Source organism: Canis lupus, chromosome 10, assembly GCF_048164855.1.
Source record: "Canis lupus baileyi chromosome 10, mCanLup2.hap1, whole genome shotgun sequence".
In the NCBI taxonomy this organism is placed as follows: Eukaryota; Metazoa; Chordata; class Mammalia; order Carnivora; family Canidae; genus Canis; species Canis lupus.
This window is the reverse complement of record NC_132847.1, coordinates 70,256,680-70,278,273: the sequence shown is the minus strand read 5'-3', so window position 1 is coordinate 70,278,273 and position 21,594 is coordinate 70,256,680. Positions and strand designations below refer to the sequence as shown.

The window sequence follows — 21,594 nt, the reverse complement described above, 5'->3', positions numbered from 1 at the left end:
TGCCCCGTGGATCACAGCAGAGCGGGCGGTCACGAGCAAGAGGACGTGCATGCGAGCGGAGGCCCTGCCCAGATGCACCGCCCTGCTCTGGGTCGCTTCCCTGGGTCAGCCCTGGGCAGCAGTCGCCACTTGCCCTAACTGCCCCTGCCACCCCCTTGAGCTCCAAGCAACATGCACATCCAACCCATCTTACCGGCAAACCACAGTCTCCCTTGGGCCCTGGAGGTCCCATCAGCAACGGGAAAGGCGTGGGGCCCGCCAGGTGGAAGAATGAATAGCTCTGACTCGTTGGCCAGGCACTGGAGGACAGGAATCGCGCGGGGGCCACGGCCGGGGCCGGGGTGGTCGGCCGGCTGGGCCGGGACGGTCTGGGGCTGGGCCTGGTTGTTGGATCATTCAACGGGACATCCCTGGCTGCCTTCCCAGGTCTGAGGGGGACGGGCTTCCGGGGGTTGCTCTTGGGTCTGGCTTTCTTTGTGGCTTCTGATCCAGAGGGTTTCTTGCTTCTGGTGGGGGCTGAGCCAGGAGCAAGGGTGGGAGGCATCAAGGTGGCCGGTGGAGCAATCCTGGAAGAGCCAGGATGGGGGACAGGTGGCAGGGACAAAATCGTGGGTTGGGGAGGCCGGTGGGTGCCGGTGCGGGCAGGGACTGGCTCACTGGCATGACTGCTCATCTTGGCCACAGTCTGGCCCACCGGAAGAATAGGCTTTTTGGGGGAGCCAGTGGCCAGAAGGAGGGGCCGAGCACTGGGTAGAGGAGGTCTGGGCGTGACAGGGGTCCTCTGGATCGGCTTCACCGAGGGGCGGGAGGCTTTGGCAGGAAGTGGGTGGGAAGTGGGGGGCACTGGCTTCTTGGTGGGTGGGGCTGACTTTGTGAAGGAGGGCTGAGCTGCCTTCGGGGTGGGGTGGGGGTTTTTGACAGGGCCTATCACAGAAGGAGAAGGGACCGAAAGCCTGGTCGGACGACTTTTGGGGATCTTGGTGGCCGTGCTTTTCCGCAACGGCCGGACAGGTGCAGTGATGCTGGCAGGAGAGGTGGGGGGCACGGGAGGAAGCGCTTCACCGGCCGACAGCTTGGCAGGTGGCAGCGGGGTGCGGGCTGAGCCCTCGGCTGCAGCTCGCTGGCGAGGGTCTGCGGTGCTGGTCCTTAGGGGCTTGGCGGGCACGGCAGGCACCACAGTCCCCCGGGGGTCCCTGCTTGCTGGCCGTGACCCCAGGGTTGGTGCGGCAGTGGTCAGGTTCTCCAGGCCTCGCAGGGCAAGGTCGGTCTGGAAGGTGAAGGTTGTGCCCGAGTCTCGGGGAAGGAGGGGTCCCAGCTGGGGCCGGTACATGTCGGCCTGTCCACACTGCTTTCTCAGGTGGGTACAGTAATCGGGAGCGACCTGCGTCACGGGGTAGATACTGAACTGGCACAGGGCACCTTCAAACTGCACCGCGTGGGGGTTCATCTTCCCGAAGAGGAAGGAGCCCTCGGGGTCGAGTGCCGGGTCCTTGTGGAAAGGCAGCGGGACAGGCACCCGGCGCTGCCCGCACGCCGTCACCAGGGTGGCGGTGCGGCCCCGGAGCTCCAGGGCGAGGTGATGCCAGCGCCCGTCGTGCACGTCGAGGTCGAAGGCCACAGAGCGCCGAGGCCCCAGGTGGAGGACCGTCTTGCCGGGGAGGAACTGCAGGCCCAGCTGCAGCTTGTGCTTCCGGCTGCGGACGGCAAAAAGGAAGGCATGGTTCACCCGGTGGGAGCAGAGGCTCAGCACCAGCGCCAGCTCCGTGCCCAGGGCGGCGGGAATGACGGCGGCCGTCGGGGCCTGGAGCCGGGTCCGCTGCGTAAAGATGAAGCCCGATTGGAACGGAATGACCCCCGGGGGCGGGGGGCTCCGGCCACCCCCTGCCTTTGTCCAGCTGAGGCCCAGCCGCTGGAGGACATCCACATCTGCAGAGGGAGGGCAGAGGGGGAGAGGGGACGGTCAGGGCCTGCTCCCGCCCCAGAGCCCTCCGGGTGCACAGCCCATCCCCTGCTCCCTGGGGCCCCGAGCGCGGCTCCGAGCCAATCCCCTGTCTGGCTGAACGACCCTGGACGTCCTCATTATAGGCACAGACCCCGGAGCCAGACTTCCCCAGCTGACTTGTGACTTCAGTGCCTCGGTTTCCTCATCTATTAAGTGAGATAACAGGAGTCCCAAACTCACAAGGCTGTCGCAAGGAGTCGATGAGCTAACATGCTTGAAAATAAGTGCCCGGCACCAGATAAGCCTTTTTAAATGATAGCGGCTCGTACCCAAAAGAATGACCGTCACCAGATGCTGGCACAGAGTATGCAGGCCGCCCAACATGACATGTGTCCCCCTTCTCTCTGTCTCAAAGGCCATCGCCTCCAGGAAGCAGCCCCACGACTGAGGGAGCAGGGTGACAGGAGCGGACGGGTCACAGGAGCTCGGTAAGGACACCCAGTGGGCCTGACTGGTTTCGCCACCTTTGGGACCCTCCCCAGCCCCTAGGTCTCTCTGTGGCCAGAGCAGACCAGGGAGGCTCTATCTGCACGGAAGAGGACAAGTCCAATGACTCTCCCTCTCCCCATGTGGCTCCAGACAGAGCAGAGGAAACAATCGAGGCATCCCTTCAACCTCTGTCTTCTGGCGAGGCGCTTGGACATCCACTGTGGCCTGGCCAGGTCACATCCGCCCAGTAATTACATCCATGGGGCTTGCCAGAGCCGAAGGAGGGCTTCCAGGGTGTTTATGGAAAGGCTTCCCGACCTTGCCTCTCGCCGGGTCATCCGACTCCTTCAGCGGGCCGAGCTGCCAGTGTCTGCAGAAGCCAGCTCCAGAGCCCCGACCCGGGATGGAGAGGCTGCCTCTGGAACTGGGGTCCGGCTGGGCTCCTCAGCTCCCCACCCCACCCTCGAGCCCAGCACCTAGGCTCCGAGTGTGCCACGTGGGGTGTACATCAGGCCGCATGTGGCACTTAGCACTTAGCACTCAGCCCTCAGCAGTGAGACGGATGGGCAGACGGATGGGCTGGGAGAAAATGAGCACCGTAGCAGGCTCTGGAGTCACCAGGCCGGACGTTAGAGCCAGACAAAGCCACCTATGGGTCTGCACTCTGGGCCCCAGTTCCCTCCGCAGTAGAACGAGGCAGCCAAGACCGCCTACACCATGGGGCTTGCTGGCCCTCCTCATCATCCTCCCCCAGACACCTCTGGGCAAGTCTCTTCCTGACCCCTGGGCCTCAGTTTCCCTGCCTGTAAGACAAAGGAAACCAGACCTTCAAGGCAACCACCAAGGGCTAACGATGTTCTACAAAGCCTGGAGTTGCAGGCTGCTTTTTTGGGCTGGTTTGGCTTAAAGACCCATCTTCCTGCCTGGGATCTGCAGGCCTTCCATTCACTCCAAATCCCTCCTTTCTCCCACTTCCAGCCCCCAGAGGACCCCAGGCCTGTACTAAGTGTCCCCGCACACTGTGGCCTACGGCAGCTTGCACTCGCCGGGGGTAAATGCCAGCTGGCCAGGCCAGGCACCACCGATGAGGCTTCCCTGACTGTCCTCTCCAAAGCTGGGTTGCAAAGCGGATACCAACCAGTCTCCAGGCCTAGCCCAGAGACGGTCTGCAGGTCAGGGGCAAGCCCCAAACTCTGACACCTGGAGCTGGCGGTCATCTTATGGCCTCTGGCCACTGTGAGCCCTGCAGGGGATGGAGAAGCATGTTCTTGCCCAAGTGCTCAGGTGAATAATATCATTAACGACAAAAATAAACACTAGTATGTACTGAGCACATACTACGTGCCGCGGGCTTGACGCGTACTCTCTCGCTTGATTCTCTCAATCATCTACAAAGAAGATACTGCTTGTGATCCCCCCCTTTACAGAAGAGGGTCAGTTCGCTATAGTAACTGACCCAAGGTCACGCAGCCTATAATAAAAGGCACAGCCGGGACCTGCACCCAGGCCGCCTGGCTCCAGGGTCTCTGTTCTTAACAGTATGCGGTCCTCAGCTGGAGCCCCTCAGACTAATTGGAAAGCGGGGTGGAGACACATCCAGAATCCAGGGGCGAGGATCTAGGGGACAGAGGAATGAACGCAGCCCAGCGCCAAGCTGGAAGGACCCTGCCAGCTGGCTGCAGCGAGATCCCTTTATTACATAAACCTGGCTCCGTGCAGCTCCGGCCTCTCCCCAACACCCCCCGCCCCCCATTGCCTGACTCAGGACTCTGGACAGCTGTTCACCTACTTTGTGGGGGAAACAGCAAGCTTGGAAAATATGACATTTGCACAAAATGTTGCCGGGCAGCAGGAGTCTCTTCCGGGCATGGCCCTCCCCTCCCGGGGACCCAATCCCTGCCGGCGGCCAGGTCAGGCCACAGGGGCTCTGGGAGTGCCCGGCTGCCCGCGCCGGCACACGGGCGAGTGTGGAGGAGGGGAGGGGACGCTATTTTAGGAGGCCTTGTGGCCGCTTGACAAACAGATGTGGGAGAGGTTTCAGTTTCGCGGGGCAGCTGTGCAGCCAGCCCACCGCTCGGCCCCCTGGCCGGCTCCTTGGGGATGGCGGGGAAGAGCACGATCTCACGGGAAGGGGAGGGAGCTGGGGCCTTTGTGGCTCCTCTCAACACATGTGGGCATAACCACTGGACAAGTCGGGGCTGAGGCTTGCCCAACCAACGTGATTTCTTCCAATTCTACCCCCGCGCCTCTCCACCAGTGGGAAGGGAGGGGTCACCCCCCCATTCCTGCATGGAGCCCTCCCTGCCCCTTACAAAACTTCAAATGTGATTCTTCCCAGCCTGGAGAGGAGTTTGCCAATGATGGGCTCCCAGTTTACTGATAGGGAAACTGAGGCACTGAGTTCCAATGAGGAGCATGGCTGTCTCCTAGCCCTGAGTTCTCAGGTCTCTTCTGCCCTTCCTTGTCCCTCCCCTCCCCTCCAGCCCTCTCACCACCACCACCCCCCACACCCCCCTGCACAAAGAGAAGAGAGGATTACCTTCAGGAGCTCCTTGGGTGGAGGCCAGGTGACAGGCAAACGAGACTAAGATCCAGGTGAAGAGAAACCCCCTGGAGACGGGAAGACACAAGCAGAGGCAGCATCAGCTTCCACACTGGGGCCCGGATCTGGCTGCGGAGCTGGGAGGGAATCACCCAGCCCCAGTACCCCCACCCCCCAGCCCAGCCCAGCTCGCCCACAGGAGGCGGACGCGAGGTGCAGGCTCTAGGACCCCACAGGGTAGCCCACGCTCCCAGGTTTCCAGGCACAACCTCGTGCACAGGTACAACCTTGCTTTTCCCAGATCGATAAGCCAAGGTCACAGGGCAGGAAACAGTGGGCGGGAAGCCCTGCCCCGGGCGTCAGGAGACCGGGGGTCCAGCTTCACATCTGCCGCTCTGGGCAGCGAGGGGAGCCCCTGCCCATCTCTGGGCCTCCGTCTCCCCATCTGTACTACGGCCTCACGATCCTGAGCCCCAAAGGGCGGCAGAGCCAGGTCTGAAAGGTCCACGGGAAGATCAGACCGGGCCACCTGGACGACTGACATCCTCAAAGGACAAAAGCGACGAGGTCTCCCTCCCTAGACATGAGGTGGACGGCAGAGGCCGCGTCACCGGGACCGGCGCGCACTGAGAAGCCACCTACCTGGCTTCTGCTGGTGGCAAAAGGGAGGAAAGGAAACAGAGCACACGAGGGGGCGACGGGTGGCGGTGTCCGGCCGACAGACCCCGCTCCTACCAGCCGTGCGACCCCGCAGGAGCCACCCAGCCTCCCTGAGCTGCCTCGGGCTCCGCAGCGCGGCCCGCACGCCCTGTCTCAGGCCGGCGTGAGGATGCGCTCGGGCGCGTCAGGGCCTCGGCCGGTGCCAGCGGGCAGCGCTCCGCACGCAGCCACCACCGCCCCGAGCCCGGGGGCCCGCAAGGGTTAACGCTCTGCCCGTGCCTCCTGCCAAGATGGGCAGAGGCAGCGATCCGATTTCACCTTCCTGTGGGAGCAGCCACCGGCGACACCCGAAGCCACCCGGGGCATCGGATCCCCCGCGGGCAGAGGGGAGGGCGGCACGTGGCCAAAGCCGGGGGCCGGGACGCGGGCGGGGGGTGCGGGCTGAGGCTGGGGCGCACAGGCCCAGGATCCCGTTGCAAGAGGAAAGCTAGGACGGTGCGCTCCTGGGGAATCACGTAATCCAGGAAACCCGACTGCCGGGATCCTGGGCTGGCGCCCCGCGATCTTCCCAGCTCCCCGGCGCCCTGGGAAACCAGCTCACGCCCTCTGATTCCATAGCGATTGCTCTAATTTAATCGTGGTTGTGATCAAGAGCAGTCCTGACTGGGCACCATGGGAGACGCTGGGGGTCACCCAGCCACCGCCTCCCCGCGCCCCCCCCGCTCCCCGCACCCTTCTTGTCCAGGGAGCCGTGGACCTGGGAGGATCCTGGATGAATCTGGGTAAGTCTAAGCAAATGGTTGGATGGGGGGGAGGTAGGCATGCAGGTGTGACCCAAACTCCAAACACGGCCAGTACGATGTGACAGATGCCTCTTCTTCGGGCCCCTGGGAAAGTGTTTCAAAGCCACAGAGAGAAGGTTGTCTTCTAGCCTTTGTAGGCTACTGAGCAGGGATACGCGGCTGCTGCTGCAGCCATTTTGTGCCCATGAGGTTAACGGGCCTCACGAGCGCGTGAGGAGGACGGAATGGAAAAACAGTGGATGTTGGATGACCCCTGAAGGCTGAACTAGCCCCCCTATCACTGCTTTTCCTCTGGGCCCCTTGATACGGGAGCTCAGAACTCCCTTTCTTTGAGCCCTGTCCAATTGCATCTTCAGCAAACGAGCGGCAATAGCGCTCAGATGCTGACGGTGAGACCTTGAAAGCCTTCTCCAGCATCTGGGCCTTTGCACATGCTGCTCCCAAGTGCTCCTGACAGCACTCCTCTGCCCGGCCAGGGGCCCCGCACATGCATTAGCTTCCAGCTTGAGAGTCGCCTCCCACAGCCCCACTGCGTGCACCTCACCACAGTGGGTATCCCGCGTGTGCTCATCGCCTAGTCTCCCATTTCCCCCTCTAGAACACATCCCTGAAAGGTAGGAACCACGTCTTTGTTCACTTTTGTACCCCCAGCACCTGGCATGCGTGTTGCAAACGTGCAGGGTATCTTTGTAGAAGAAACCCACGGTACCTGGTAGCGCAGGAACCTGGACTTGAAAAGCCTCTCCCCAAGAGCCTCCCTACCTTTGACTTGTCCCAGGGTGGTTCCTGGATAACCCTCAATTCCCCCTCATCCTCTCCAACCTACCGCCAGGGCTGTGGACATGCCTTCTTCACGGGGCCAGGCCTCCCTGCCTCCATGGGCCTCGCCTCCAGCGCACTGTGAGCCCTGGCTAAAGGTCAGAGCGCCCCGCTGCCCTGCTGTTACCCGAGGAGGAGAGCAGAGGCTGACCTTTCTGGCATGACCTGCCCCACTGGAAGCCCACGGCAGCCTCATCAGCCCTAAGAAGAAATGACAGGAGGCTTTGTGTGATGTGACAAAAACTGAGGCTTAGGGAGGGCAGGTACCTCCTCAAGGTCACCCTAGGGAGGCTCTGGGGTCATAATTTTTCAGGACTCTTTCCCATGTGCACCAGGTATGCCCTCCAGGAAACCGGAGCCAGAGCCGCCAAGGGAAGAGCTGCCTCCCAGGCCTGGCGATTCCCAGAGCACAACTGAACAACTAACGGTGCGCAAAAGCTCTGAGAAGTCCTGCAATGAAGACAGCGACAGTGTTTTCTGTCCATCAGCCATCCCCAGACCTAGAGGACCAGTGAGCTCATTTTTCCTGAGAGCGCTTCCTCGGAAGAGACGGGCCCTCACTTCCTAGGGTTCCAACGACCTCAATCCGGTGCCATTTCCTTCCATCCTCTCTTCCCAGCCCCTTCCAGGCACGAGCCCTCACACCTTGCGCATCCCACGGTGTGATGTCACAAGCACCCCGCCTAGGATGCTTCCCAAGCTGATAAAGAGAGGCTGGATGGAGGAGAGAAGGTGCAAGAACCGTACACCTTAGTCGATTTTTCTGGCTGCAGTTCTTCCAAGGCGACCACTCCGGAGAGAACAAGGATACACTGGGGGGGGGGGGGGGGGGGGCGCGCGGCATATTTTTTAAGCCCTGAAGGTCAGGAGAAAGAAGACTCACAGGAGCCATGGGCTCAGACTCTTCTTCAACGAAGCTGCCCAACACCATGGTTTCCAACTCGACAATGTGAGCCCTGAAGGCCTGTTACAGAAGTATCGGCCCTCCTCCACCCGTTCACCTGGACAAATGCAACCGACCTCTCAGACCTGAATTCCGTGTGCACACGACTCACGCGCCGCCAAAGTCAAGAGTGGCAACATGCGGCGGGAGAAGGTCCTCCGAGATCATCTGGAGGCCAGATTCGAGGCCCATCTCCTCGCTGTGGAGGCCCAGAGAGGGGACGTGATCTGCCGAAAGCCACACAGCACGGCAGTGACCCGCGTCATCTGACTCCACTACTCAGCAGACGGTCCCTTCCGCTCGACTTGTCTCTCATGGAGAAGAAACTGGAGACTCACAGGGACTTCCTATATTTGCCAGAGACCAGAGTCCGGCCTTTACCAACAGGAACAGAGATGCAGCCCAGAGAGAGCCAACAAGCCATCTAAGTAAGCTCCAGGCCTGGAAAGTTGGCTCCCGGAGGGAGGCCCTGCCGATTCTTTTGCTCCCGTTCCAACGCTGTTTAGGCTACTGCTAATAATGTTTAGTGCCTGCGCTGGCTCAGAGCTTTGTTCTTCCTGACTTCTGTTTTCACCACTGACTCGTGGGCCTTGGCTCGGTGAACCCGGGGTTGCAGGATGTCGGGAAGACCACAGCCCAGGGGCCAGAGTGGACAGGAGGCAGTTGAAACGGCAGCTACGCGCTAGGGGACCCGACCTTGGGGACACAGCCTGGCCGCACAGCCCTCCAGGAGGAGAACTCCGTGTTCCCACCCCTGCAAAAGGCTGTCTGCCGGCACACCAAGGGTGGCTACTCCGGGACCCCCAGGGCTGTCGGAACCTACAGCTGCTGTGCTTGGTTTTTCCTCCATCCTTGTAACCTGGGAACACACGGGATCTTAAGAGACCCCTACCAACTTGAACATCCACCGAGAGCTCAGAGCTGAGACCCGGGGCACACAAAACACACACACACACACAAGGAAAGCAGCCCTGTGGACTCACAGGCTTGGCCGTGCGCTCACAGGATAAGCCGAGCGGGCACCGGGCCCGAGGACCGCAGAAGAGCAAAGGGGGACAGACCTGTCCCACTTGCCTCCACGATCGGCCAGGCAACCATGTGCCCAGACAGCCACACCCAGGCTCCTCTCTTCACACCTGATACCTCTTCCATGGGAACACAGACAGGTCATCTGTCTGGACAGGACACAGCCCAGAATTTTCCAGTTGACTCACACATCCATTCAAGAAGAAGTGAATAATAATATAAATAACAGTGGCCGTTTATTGAGCACTTACTACATGCCAGGCACTATTCTAAGCTCTTTACGAGCACGGTACCGCATGAATCCTCACTAAACCTTGCCAGCCGAGAACTAGAAGAGAAGCAGAGCGGCAAGGGGCATGCCCAAGCTCGCGCGGCAGTGGGGATTCACGCCGTCCGATCGCAGTGCTCCCTGAGCCCTGCAACCTGCCCACTGGTGTGAGCCTGTGAGCGTCCCACCAGAGGCGGTCGGTCCACCACGATGGATACGGGACTTCGGCGCACCAGGCTGCGTCGTGGGGTATCAAGAGGGTCCCTGAACACAGGTGGGGGCGGTGAGAATATGCCACCAGAGTAACAGGCAAAGTGTGCTCAGAGACAGGGAGTGGGTTACATGGGGAGGGCAGCCCCCCGCCCAGCGCACCCCACCCGGGGAGCTGATGACTGTCCAGGTGAGTGAGACCTGAGTGACAGCAGGGCATGCTGTGCTCACAGGAAGGGAGGTGCTTCAAGGACAAGGAGGAAAGGGAAAGAGAGAAGAGGCCAGGGATGTGCTCCATGGTGTCACGGAACCTGGTCTGGGAGAGGCAGAGAAGAGCGAGGCCGGAAGGCAGGCCAGAAGCAGAGGGCATGGGGTCTGGGGTGTCTGGGGGTCTGGGGCCCTGCTGGGGTGAGGGAGGCAGCAAGACAGGGCAAAGCAGAGGCCGGGCCTCCATGCAGCTTGACTGCCCATTTGCCCAGAGCTTGGGCCCCCCTATGGGGTGCTCGCCTGGCACCACTTTTCTGTCCAACCGCTGGCATCTGCCTTGGCACAGGGTCTTCTGGAGAAAGTGAGTCAGCAGTGTACTTACTGGTGCTGTGTGTGTGTGTGTGTGTGTGTGTGTGTGTGTGTTGTGGTGGTGGTGGGGGGGGGGTGGTGAATCTCAGCCAGCCAGCTTTTTCCAAGACATGGGAAGGGGGGGGAGCATCATCCCCCTGCTTCCAGCTCAGAGGGGGCAGGGCATGGGGGGGGGGCGGAGCCACCGCCCTGACCAGCCTCTTGGGAATGTCCTGGGATTCTGGGGGCAGGCGAGACGGGGAGCAAGTTCTGTGCTGCTGGGGCAGCCGCAGCGAGCAGGAGCCACAGCGCGTAGGGCCCCAGGGCTGCTCCCATCCTTGCTCGCTCCCACGCACACCCACCCTCAGTGCCTCGCTCCTGCACTCGCTCGCCCTTTACAACCAGGCCACCAGCTCCCGGGTCCCGGGTCCCGGCTGGGCCACGCTCCCTCCTTGGACGTTCCCTGCCGCCCCCGCCCCCGCCCCCGCCTCTGCAATGCCTGGTGATCCTCGGGCCCTCTCTACTCCGACACGCCGGCTCTCGCGTTTTCTCTCTCACACGCGCAAAATGACAGGCGCCGAGCCCCCCCCGGCCCGGCCCGGCCCGGCCCCGGAGACGCGGGGACACACGGAGGCGCACAGACCCGAGCGGACGGGCTCCCCGGAGCAGGGACGTGCAGAGCCACACAGACGCGGGCACCGGGCAGAAGCCGAAGCCCGGGGCTGGAGGCAGCGGAGAGTCGCACGGACGGACTTCCGAGCCGGGACCCGTGGGCACCGGCGTCCCCGGGGCGCCCCCCGCCCCCACGCCCGGCCGCGACCGGGGCTCGGCCCCCGCCCCGCGCCCCCCGCCCCGCGCCCCGCGCGACCGCGGAGCCCGGCCAGCGGGGCAGGGCAGGCAGTTCGCCGGGCCTCGCCGGGCCGGGGGGCGCAGCTCGCGGTGGCCGCGGGGGGCCCGCGGGGGGCGGGGGGCGGGGCCGGGGCCGGGGCCGGGGCCGCAGGAAGCCGGGGAGGGCGCGCCCCCGAGCTCGTACTCACCCCCCGCGCGCCGCCGCCGCCGCCGCCGCCGCCTCCGCCGCCGCCGCCGTGCCTCGGGCCCCCCGCGCCGCTCCCGCTCCCATGGCGGGCCCCTACTTCATGCTCCCGAGCCCGGGGGGCAAGTGTGGGCGCGCCCCATGGGGCCGCCGGCCCCCCGCCCCGCCGCGCCAGGCCGGCTCACAGCGCGCGGCCCCCGCGCCCCCCGCGCAGCCCCGCGCCCCGGGGCGCCCCAGCGGGCAGGCGGCGCGGCCGGGGCCCCGCGGGCGCCCGCGCCAGGCCCATGGTCCCCGGCGTCCGGCGCCGCGCTCGCCCCTGCCTCTCGCTCTCGTCCTGCTCCACCGACGAGGAAGGAGACGCGGCGAGAACAGGCGAGACGACCCAACTTTGCGGGCGGGCTGCTGGCGGCCCCCGGAGGCCGAGCGGGGCGGGCGAGGGAGCGCGCGGGGCGGTGGAAGCGGCCTCCCCGCCGGCCTGGGGGAGGAGAGCAAAAGGAAGGATTTGGGGGAAATGAAGGCGATTTAAAGTCTCGGCCCGCGGCGGCTCTCCACCTTCTCCCCTCCCCGCGCCCGGCCGCCCTCCGCTGCCCCACGCCGCCCCCTGCCGGCCGCGGCCGCGCGCACAGCCCCGGCCGCCCCCCGCGGCCCCGCCGAGACTCCCCGCCCCCGCCCCCACCCCAGTGCCAGCGGGGAAACCGAGATCCACCGGGAGGAGGGAGGCGGCCGAGGCCGCCCCGCAGGACCACCGCGGCCCGAGATGGGGGCCGAGATGGAGGGGGAAACGGGACACATCCTACGGGGAGAGGAGCCCCGTTCCCGGGCAGGTCCAGGACCGGCACCCAGTGGCTAGACTCCCACGCCAGCGACGACCAGTGTCCCACCGCCCATGCACACACATGCACGGCCCTGCTCCCAGGTCAGAGCGCCCCCCCCGCCCACCCGCCCGGAACAGACTTCCCCGGGCACCCAGTGGGTGGGCTTGCTGAGTGTTGGTCACACTCTCCCCTTCTCTGTCCGCTCGGTAAGAGTCGGGAGCTCAACGCCCCCCACCCGCACACCCACCCACACACCCTCGGGAGCCCACCGAGACCCCCTGCGGTCCCCCGCGGGAGCGCGCCACTGCACACCTTGACCCAGGCGCGAGCGCCCAGCAAGTTCGCACAACCACAACCCCAGTCCCAGCCCGGGCCTTAGAGGCCACCTCCACCTCCACCTCCACCTCCACCTCCACCTCCACCTCCACCTCCACCTCCACCTCCACCTTCACAATCTGCTCGCCGGTGCATACACACTCCCACGCACGTCCACGCTTACCCCAAACTCAGTCACACGCTCACACCCACTCACATGCAAGCTCGGCCACGCAACTCCTCCTGGACGCGCACAAACACACCCTGGGCTTCCCGGACCCCGACGCAGCCCGGACTCCACACACGCAGCTGCACGCACACTGGTACTTACACGCACACAAATGCACACTAGCCTGTCCACACAGCCCCCCACCGCACACACCCGCACACACCCTCCAAGTGCACACGAGCGCGCGCCCGGGCACCCCCCACTTGCACGCAGCTGTCCGCTAGTGCCCACCGCGAGCGTGCACCCACGCACCCACTCCCCACACGTGCACCCCCATCCCCGGACGCGCGAGACTTGACGCACACGCCCCGCTACCCCCAGAGCTCCAGGAGCCCCGGGCACTTACTGGGTCCCTAGCTGCGAGGCTGGACGGTCGGTCCTTCCTCGGGCGCCTAACGGCATTTGTATTCATGGGTCCCCGCAGCCCCGGGCGCGGGCGCGGGGGCGGGGGTGCGGGGTCCCCTTCCCTAAACGGGGCGCGGGCGCTCGGAGCGCAGCGGCACCGGGAGGGGCATGGGCGCGCGGGGCTGCGCCGCCGGCCCGGTCCGCCTGCGCTCGCGCTTGGTCCGCTCTGCGTGCTCGGGCTGCGGCGCGGGCTCCGGGCGCGGGGGGCGGCTCATAGGTGCTGGGGCCGCGGCGCCCGCCGGGCCTTTTGAAGTCTCCGCTGGGGGCGGGGAGGGGGCGCTGAAGGCGGCCTTTTAAACCGTGGCTGCACGCGGGCTCGGTGGAGCAAGGTGTCTGGTTTCAGCAAACTTTAGGAAAAGTCCCAAGCCGAAGCGGAGGGCGGGGGAGGGGGGGGGGCCCGGGGAGCGCGGGGGGGGCGGGGGGAGCCGAGCAAGAAAGCAGCAGCAGCGGCCTAGCTCCGCGCGGCTTCCTGCAGGGGGCAGAGCACCCAAGGCGGCCAGGAGGGCGGCCCAGGCCGGTGGGGGGGAACCCGCAGATGGCTGGGAGGCGGCGGGACCCCCACTCCCGCACCCCCACGTGGAACTGGAGTCCTTAGCCTCCACGTGGGCGAGCCCCAGGGGGTGCGGGAACACCCCAAAGCTGCCCAGAGCATTCTTCTGGGTGAGAGGGGCACAGCCCTGGAGGGTGGAGGGCTCCCAGTTCAGTCCCAGCTGGCGGCCTCCGGAGCTGCATACCCTGTGCTAGGCGGATCCGTCCTTACTGGCATTTTTTGATAAGTTGTTCACCGTGGATTTTTTTTTTTTTTTGGCATTAGTTTTGACATTTTAAAGTATTGCATTAAAATATTATGTATCTTGGCAACGTAGGGGTGTTTGGGCACCCCCTTAATTCTAAAACTCCACTACTGAAGGTTGTTTGGGGTCCCCTGGAGTTTTGCATCCTTACTCGCCTCACCCAAGCCAGGTGCAGCACTGTGCTGAGTGTCACCATTTCTGGCAGGCCTGCCATCCGCATTTGCAGATGAGAAAGCTGAGATTCTGAAAGATTGAGTAACCTTCCAGAGATCTCCGAGCTGGTAGGCGGTGGAGGTAGGTAGGATTGGAAGCCAGGTAGTCTTGATGCCTGTCTTCTGCAGCTGAGCGTAATGGTCCAAATGTTAGCCTTTAAGGGATTCTGAGTGGACCCTTGTCAACCTCCCCAGCTTCTTGGTCGGCCCCAAAGCACGAGTCTCTCCGATGCCCGACCCAGGCTCAGGGCAGAGCCGGGCTACTTCAAGGCTTTCTGGGTGCTGCTCATCCTCCAGGTTCCCCACCACCACCACCACCACACCCCCGTTTGCCCCCTGTCCTTCTAGCTCAAGCTCTGCCCCACACCCAAGTTATAGCACACATCACATGGTGTTGTCATTGTCAGATCCATCTCTGTGTCCCCACACCCAGCATGGAGCCAGGGACACAATAGAGGCTCAAACCATTAATAATTTAAATGAGTTTCTTTCACTCCTACAGTGTGCAAACCCCTGTCCAAAACCGAGGGAAGAGAGTCTGCCATGAGGAGAGCCTTGCACATGGTCCTGCTTTCCGGGCACACCCACACTTGTGTCGTGGACAGAAGGCACGCTCGGTAGCTCAGGGCAAGGAGGAGAGCTGCACGGGAGACGTCAGACGCCGCTGCGCAACCATATGAAGGTAACACAAGGAGAATGTGATAAATGCTACCGATGAATTGAATTGTCAAGCAGAACTAAGGGATGGAGAGCAAGCAGAGAATGCTCCCAGGAGGAGGTGGCCTTTGGCTTCTGAAGGGTGTGTTGAATTATCATGGAGCCATGGGGGCAAGACAATTCAATTGCAAGAGTCACCAAAAGGCCAGGAGTGTGGGAGGGGAATCTCAGGCAGGTTTGGAAGGAGGAGTGGGGGGGAGGGGGCATGTAGTGGAGAAGCTATCCAACCCTACCCCCATCCCCTGTATTGTATGGGTGATGCCCCATGACTCGCTGGCCACAAAGCCATTTCCAGGCAAGGAGATACATTTCCTCAAAGGTCAGGCAGTGGGTCAGTGGCTGAGCACCGAGGCCTTTCCAAATCTCCCTCCCAAATCCCAGTGTGCAATGTTGAGCCCCAGGGCCCCCCGCTCCATGGAGGGCTACTGAAAAGACCCATGAGAAACCCCTTAGAGCCCATAAAGATGGATGGTATCTTCTTCAAAGCCTCACTCTCTCCACGTATGAAATGGGTGCATCACACATGACCCTCTGCATGGCCAACGCACAGTGGTTGTTCAACAATAATCCAGTTCGAGAGGCAATTATTGAGGGCTAGCTGTGTTCTGCTAGGTTAGGAGGGAAATGAGACTCAGGGTCTTGCAGGAGCTCCTGGTCAGCTGGGAAGAGAAGTCATGGACACTGATAAGAATTCTTAGGAAGGGACCTTGCTTCCTGCGTCTGTTGCCTCGTCACACACAGTCTGCCTGCCAGGTAGGTTCCTGACACCACACCAGTGACTGTGCATAAACAGTTCTGATGGAAGTTCAGTCCAGAAGGCACTGAGCCATTGCCATTGCAGAAAAGGGCACTCACCAGCCAGCCAATACTGGGCCATCTCTGTGGGGCCGAAGGCAATGAGCCTAGGAACTGGGCAGACCGTGACTGCCAGGCCCAGGTGACATTTCAGGCATGAGATAGAATAGGAATTCCCAGTCTGTTGGGGGCCCGGGGCCCACGTGGTCCACTCCCTGTCCAAGCAGACCAGCCGCAGACCCCACATCTGCCTCGAGACAAGCTATTCACCTGAAAAGCCTTCCCAGTGGACACACAGTAGGTGCTCAATAAACGTTCGTGAATGCATCGCTCGTGGAGTCTTAGCCTGCAGAACGGAGGGCTGCATGCTGCCCAGGTAGCAGTCCCACCGATCTAGCCACCAAGCTCTTTCTGAGGACTCACTGTGTGCCACCTCTGCTCTCCGCTCTCCAGTGGTCTGGGGAGGAGACCAGCAAGGAGACAGGCGGAAAATGCAGCTCAGAAAGCCTTGCCTCAAGGAGTACTTACTTGCTTCGCTGGTTTGCAGAACCAGGAGGAGAACTCAGATCCCAGTTTCCCCAGATGCCCTGTCCTGCTGGGCACAAGCAGGGTGGAGCTATCTTTCGTATTCAGGCCCCACACAGCCGCAGCATAGGATGTGTGCACACGGTGCACGTCTAACAATAGAATCACTTAATTGAAAAAGAAAATTTTTTAAATTAATTAATTAAAAAAAGAATCATTTAATTGAATTGTTCATTCCCGGTCGCTCAGCCAATTGGGAGATGCTGCTGTGTATCAAGCCCTGAGTGGGGCTCTGGTCACAGGCAACTGGAAGTTGTGGTCCTCGCTTGTTGCCTCCCTGACACCAGTGTCAAGTGCAGTGCCCGGCACATAGGAGGGATTCCCAAAATGCTAAGTGAAAGATGGAATGAAGGAAGGAATGAATGCATGACAGTAAAGTTTGCTGGCTTATGCCTTAGATTAGCTTTCCTGTCACCTGCTTCCTCTCCTGTCTTGTGACCTTTGTCCATCAACAAATATTTGTAGGGCAGGTGCCACGTGCAGACTTGACTTTAGGGGCGCAGATGTGCTAATCGTGCTCTGCCCGACTCATGCCTGGTTTGCCAGCAGCTCGGAGAGAGCATGTCACTGACGGGAATTGAACTGAACCCCAGACTGGAGGGAGAGGCGGCTTTCAATAGTGTCCCCTCCCCCTGTAGCTTCGGGGCCACTCCTAGCTTGGCCCATCTCCCCAAGAGAGGTGGCTGGAGCACACGCCTGTCTCCCAGGGCTTGGGCTCTGCCTGTGGGGCCACATCGCTCTGTCTTGGTGACTGCCAAGACCCCCAAGGCCATCGTTCCACCAAGAGAAATGGAGGCTGAGGCCAGGGAAGGAAGCTCCTGGGCCACCGTCCAGGAGGGTGCATCCTCTGGGCATGTGACCCCACTGTCTGGGCCACTCAGGCCATCACGGGGGCCTTTCTCACCCATTCCTAGTCTGGCTTTATGGTTTCAGGCCTGGGTCAGTGGTGGAGGCCAGTGAGATATCCAAATCCCACCACCTAGCGGTGCTGATACTGACCCACATGTCGGGGCCCCAAAAGAAATTCAAACCTGGAGGAGCCCCTAGGGCTGCCTAGCCTAAATTCCTCCTTTTACAGGTGGGGAAGTTGAGGCTGGGGGACAGGATGTGCGACGTTCACAGCATCAAGGGGAGAGCTGGGGTGAGAAGTCAGGCCTCCCACATCGCCGTCTAACCATAGAGAGTCAAGCCTATCTCCTCCCTCCATCCCTTCAGCCAATCTTGAACGAATCAGACCCGTCTTCCAGATGTGAGAGCCGTGGCGAGTTAAGATCTCTGGGCTCTCCCCGAGGATGTGTCTGGAAGCACCGCCTTCACCAAACAGGCTACCAGGGACAGGTTCTGGGCCACCCCTATAGCTGAGAGTGGAAACAAAGCAGCCGAGGACTCAGAGCTCTGGGCCTTCGCTCCTGTGACATCCTCTCCCTGGAGGGTCCTTCTTCACTCCGTCCCCCGCCCCCCCGATCCCCACAACTGTATCACAGCCTCCCCCCACTCTTGCCTGGTCCTCAGTACGCCAGGTCCCTTCAGGGTGTATGTCTGCCTTATACACCTACTCAACTGGACCTCCTCAAGGTCATGGCTGGATCTTATCTTTGTAGAACACCCGGGGCCGCCTGAGTGCTCACTCCCAGGAGGCTCTCAGCAAGTGTGGGATGAATGGGGAGGGGAGATCGGGAAGATGGGAGGGTGTAAGGCGGAGCTGAGGGCTGCTGGAGCCTCCTCCCAGGGCATCCCCACGACTCGCCAGGCACTGTTGTTCCGCCCTTGCTAGCAGAATTCCACCTCCGTCCGCCATCCGGGCAGCCTCATCCCCCAGTGGACACTGTGTGCTCCCAAGCCTCAAGGACCCACTGCTGCTTAGACCAAGCCCACCGCGAGGGTCTCCTCATCTCCTTCCCCTGCCCAGGGAGTGGTCTGGGTGGGACTTAAGACACAGACCAGCCACTGGGACCTGAGGGGAACCGGATATGCTTGGGCCTCCCGAGAATAGTGCGCTCACTTTTATAAGCAGACGCACACCAGCGACAGACCCCATTTTCCTTGCTGCGCACTGGGGTGAGGCTGTGCGTCGGAGAGGCTGCGGTCGTCTTGCCACAGTGAGGTGACCGACAGTGAGGTCCACGGCCAACGGGCTGAGGATGCAGGCACGAAAGGAACGGGGGCTCCCCGGACATTACGGGGAGGCTCCATCAGGCACCTGGGGGCCGCCCTTTCTCAAAGCAATAGTGTCTTTCGTCACCAAGGCCATCTTTAGGTCCTGAAAGTGTCCCAGAGGAACAGGAATTTTGGTCCGTACCAGACAAACCAGGGGAGAGCAATGACGAGGACCGTAACCTCAGTGTCCGCAGGTGCCCCGCGACACGGGGCAGATATCCGCATCTCTAGCTTGGGGATGAAGGACCAACTCCGAGAAGGGAAGGGACTTGCCCGAGCTCACCCGGCAGCAGTGACCGACCCAAGGCTACGGGGTGTGGGGCGCATTCGGGGGCGGGTCCCTTCACAGCCCGGGGAGGGGCCAGTCACAGCCAGCGGGGAGGACATCCACCCTCCCGACCCCCACCCCAAGTAAATTCCAACAGGTTGGACATGGGTCCCCAGGGTGCCTTCAGGAGACACAGCTGCAGTCAGACATAGTGGACAGACAGACGGCTGCGACGGAAGGCCATCATTTCCCCACCACCAGCTCCGGCCTGCCCTCTCGGGGCCCAGCGGCCTGGGGACCCCAGGCCCACACCCTGTGAAGTGACCCAGCCCTGCTCGCGTGTACTCCCAGGGAAAGGGGGCCCACGCGATGTCTGGGGATGCCTTTCCTTGTCACAGAGTGAGGACAGAAGCGCAGTGCACACACCCGCCCCCGGCCCTGTAAAGGGCTCTCTGCACGTGTCCCCAGGGGTCATCCCGCCAGAGCCTGTTGAGCACAGCACCTCGGAGGTCAACTGGAGCCTGATGCTGTGGCCGGGATCGCCCTTGAGAGTAACAGCCCCTGCCCCCCCCCACCCCCCACATCCTTTCTCCAGGCCCAGCCGTTCTATTTCTTCTGACTGATGCTCATCGGGTACCTGTTTCATAGCTTCCAGCGTCTCCTCCAAAAGGCGTTGCAGTCCCTCGGTCACCTAAGTGCCGCCAGTGACCACAGCAGAGCTCAAGGGTTCGGGGGGCATCTGAGCAGCGCAGAGTTTGAGCAGAGCTACCACCACCCTCCCTCCTGTATCTATTCTATGCTCCTGTTAATACAACCAGTGCGCATATTCGCCTTTTTTTTTTTTGGCGATTATACCATAATGACCATCAAGAACCTCTAGGGTTTTCCCATATGTCTTCTCTGGGGCAATACGGTTTTCTTCCCACTGAGCGGAGCCCTGGTGAAGTGCGTTCTTTTTTTCTTTTTCCCAAGCTTATCTGAATTGCAGCTTGTTAGATATGCTTCTCTTGTCCTTGATTAAGGACCTGTGCCTGCAGGACACTGGCCACCAGTCCTACAGATAGCCATAATGATGACTGACGTTGCCCTGTAGCCATGGGCCTGAGTGTGGTCACTTAGGTGTGGTCAGTACCAAATTGTCAGCATTGTTTCCGGATCACGATAAGCCCATGGTTATACCTGGTCTTGGCAAGACCCCCAGAAGCCTCTGCCATTGGGACTGGTTTCCCAGCAAAAATATGCCCATGTGACCAACCAGAGACAAGAAACCCCGGCAGGAGTCTCCACTTTGAGCTCCCTGGCTTTGAGGCCTTCTGCGGTCGGTCCCCGACCCGAGGGAGGAAGTGCAGCCTGGTATGGCCCTCGACAGGGAGGACGGCTGGAGTTCAAACCTGGCGTCTCCAGATCCCTTGCTTTGAAGCAGACTTAGGCTGCGAGGAACATTCCTACCTTAGTGAGTTTGCAAAAAAACCCTCGATGAACGACGTGTGTGCACTGTGAGTCCTGCGAGTCTTCTTTAGCAGTCGAACCCTGTCTACCTGCTGGCGTTAGGGCCGGACCCTACCACAGGCACAGCGTCGGCTCAGGGCCGGGGGCATGGTGGTCACTGCTCTAGCGGGTCATCAGAGATGGGCCATAACCACTCCTCGAGGAACGGGCGATTTATTCATTGAGGGGCATTCTTCTACATTTTTTGTAGTTTTTCAACCAGGTTCTTTAAAAAAAAAAAAAAAAAAAAAAGATTTTATTTATTGATTCATGAGAGACACAGAGAGAGGCAGAGACACAGGCAGAGGGAGAAACAGGCTCCCTGTGGGGAGCTCGATGTGGGACTCGATACCAGGACCCTGAGCCGAAGGCAGACACTCAAACACTGAGCCCCCCAAGCCCCCCATCAACCAGATTCTTATTTGGGGTCTTGCCTACCCAGGTATCTGGGAATGGCTGTGATCTGATGGGACCCCCAAGCCCGCTCAGCCCCCAAAGCTGGCTGTCCATTGTGGCCATGTGGACACGCCGGCGCTCATGTCACAGCGCTGCCCTGTGTTAGCGCCGTGGGACCTCATTTCCCTTCTGTGAACTCATCTGTGAACACGGGGGTGATGAGCATGTGCCTCTGTGGCGACTCCCTTTCTCCCAACCTCACCAGTCCTTGTGAGGTGAGCCATCTGGCTAAATCCAGCAGCTCTTGGATTGATGTGCCCCCCTTGGCTCGTGGGGTCTCCTGCAGTCGCACTGGGCTGCACGAGCATGCTCCTCTCCTGCTGCCCTTGCACACAGCAAGTTCCAGTTCAAGTCCCCAGCTGGGTTACACCTGGGGGTAAACCACGTAACCTCTTCGTACCGGCTTTTGTCCATCTTTCGCATCGTGATCCTAATAGCATCCTCATCTTTGAAGACGGTACAACCCTACCTTGTGCTTCTGATCTGAGAATTGAATGAACTTGTGTACATAAAGCACTTAGTATAGCATCTGGCACGTGGGAAGAGTACAATAAATATAACTTGTATTTATTACTATAATTATTTTTTTATATTCTTGGATAGTTGAGGTGCCAATGGCTTTATAATAAAACAGCATTCCTGAAGTGAGGAGGCTGTGGAACCTTGGCCTCGGGCTTGTCTTCTCCCAGGAATCTTGTTTGTTCTTGATGCTTTCGTCCCAGCGAATGCTGCATCGTTCTGGGAAGTCACCCAGAGGCTGGGATCCATGTCCCTGCTCACGGAGGATCAGGGCAAGGGGCACCTCACGATAAAGCTGGTCCAGTGTCTCAGGTTGGGAAGGTGAGACCCAGGGATTGGGCCCCCATCCCCAACCAACGTGCGGTGAGTCAGGACCAAAATCTCCTCTCCTGGTGGCTGCTGGAGCGTCTCGTACCTGTTCCTACTGGCTCGTGAGAGCAGATGGCTCAATTTTCAGGAAACTTCATGTGCTCCCAGTAAGCCATTATTAAGGATTAAGTTGCATAAGCGTATAATTGAATACATTCTGTTAAAAACAAAAGAAAGGGA

The 21,594-nt window shown here is 61.0% G+C and overlaps 1 protein-coding gene across 5 annotated transcripts in view; it reads right to left on the bottom strand.

Annotated features, from left to right (window-relative positions):
* The window catches only part of COL27A1 (collagen type XXVII alpha 1 chain), a 135,109-nt gene extending 122,043 nt beyond the window's left edge, over positions 1-13,066 (bottom strand). For 4 of the 5 annotated variants that reach the window (XR_012038508.1, XM_072842493.1, XM_072842497.1 and 1 more), the window contains exons 1-3: positions 11,295-11,402; positions 4,971-5,041; positions 194-1,926 (exon numbers count right to left, since the gene is read on the bottom strand). Coding sequence is in view for 4 of the 5 variants with exons in the window: in XM_072842493.1 (XP_072698594.1) it covers positions 194-1,926; positions 4,971-5,041; positions 11,295-11,377 (1,887 nt within the window). In the remaining variant the exon portion in view is untranslated. Of the gene's footprint in view, positions 1-193; positions 1,927-4,970; positions 5,042-11,294; positions 11,403-12,995 lie in introns of those variants that run through there. The other variant, XM_072842498.1, reaches the window with a different exon arrangement.
* Positions 13,067-21,594: the final 8,528 nt, after the last annotated feature.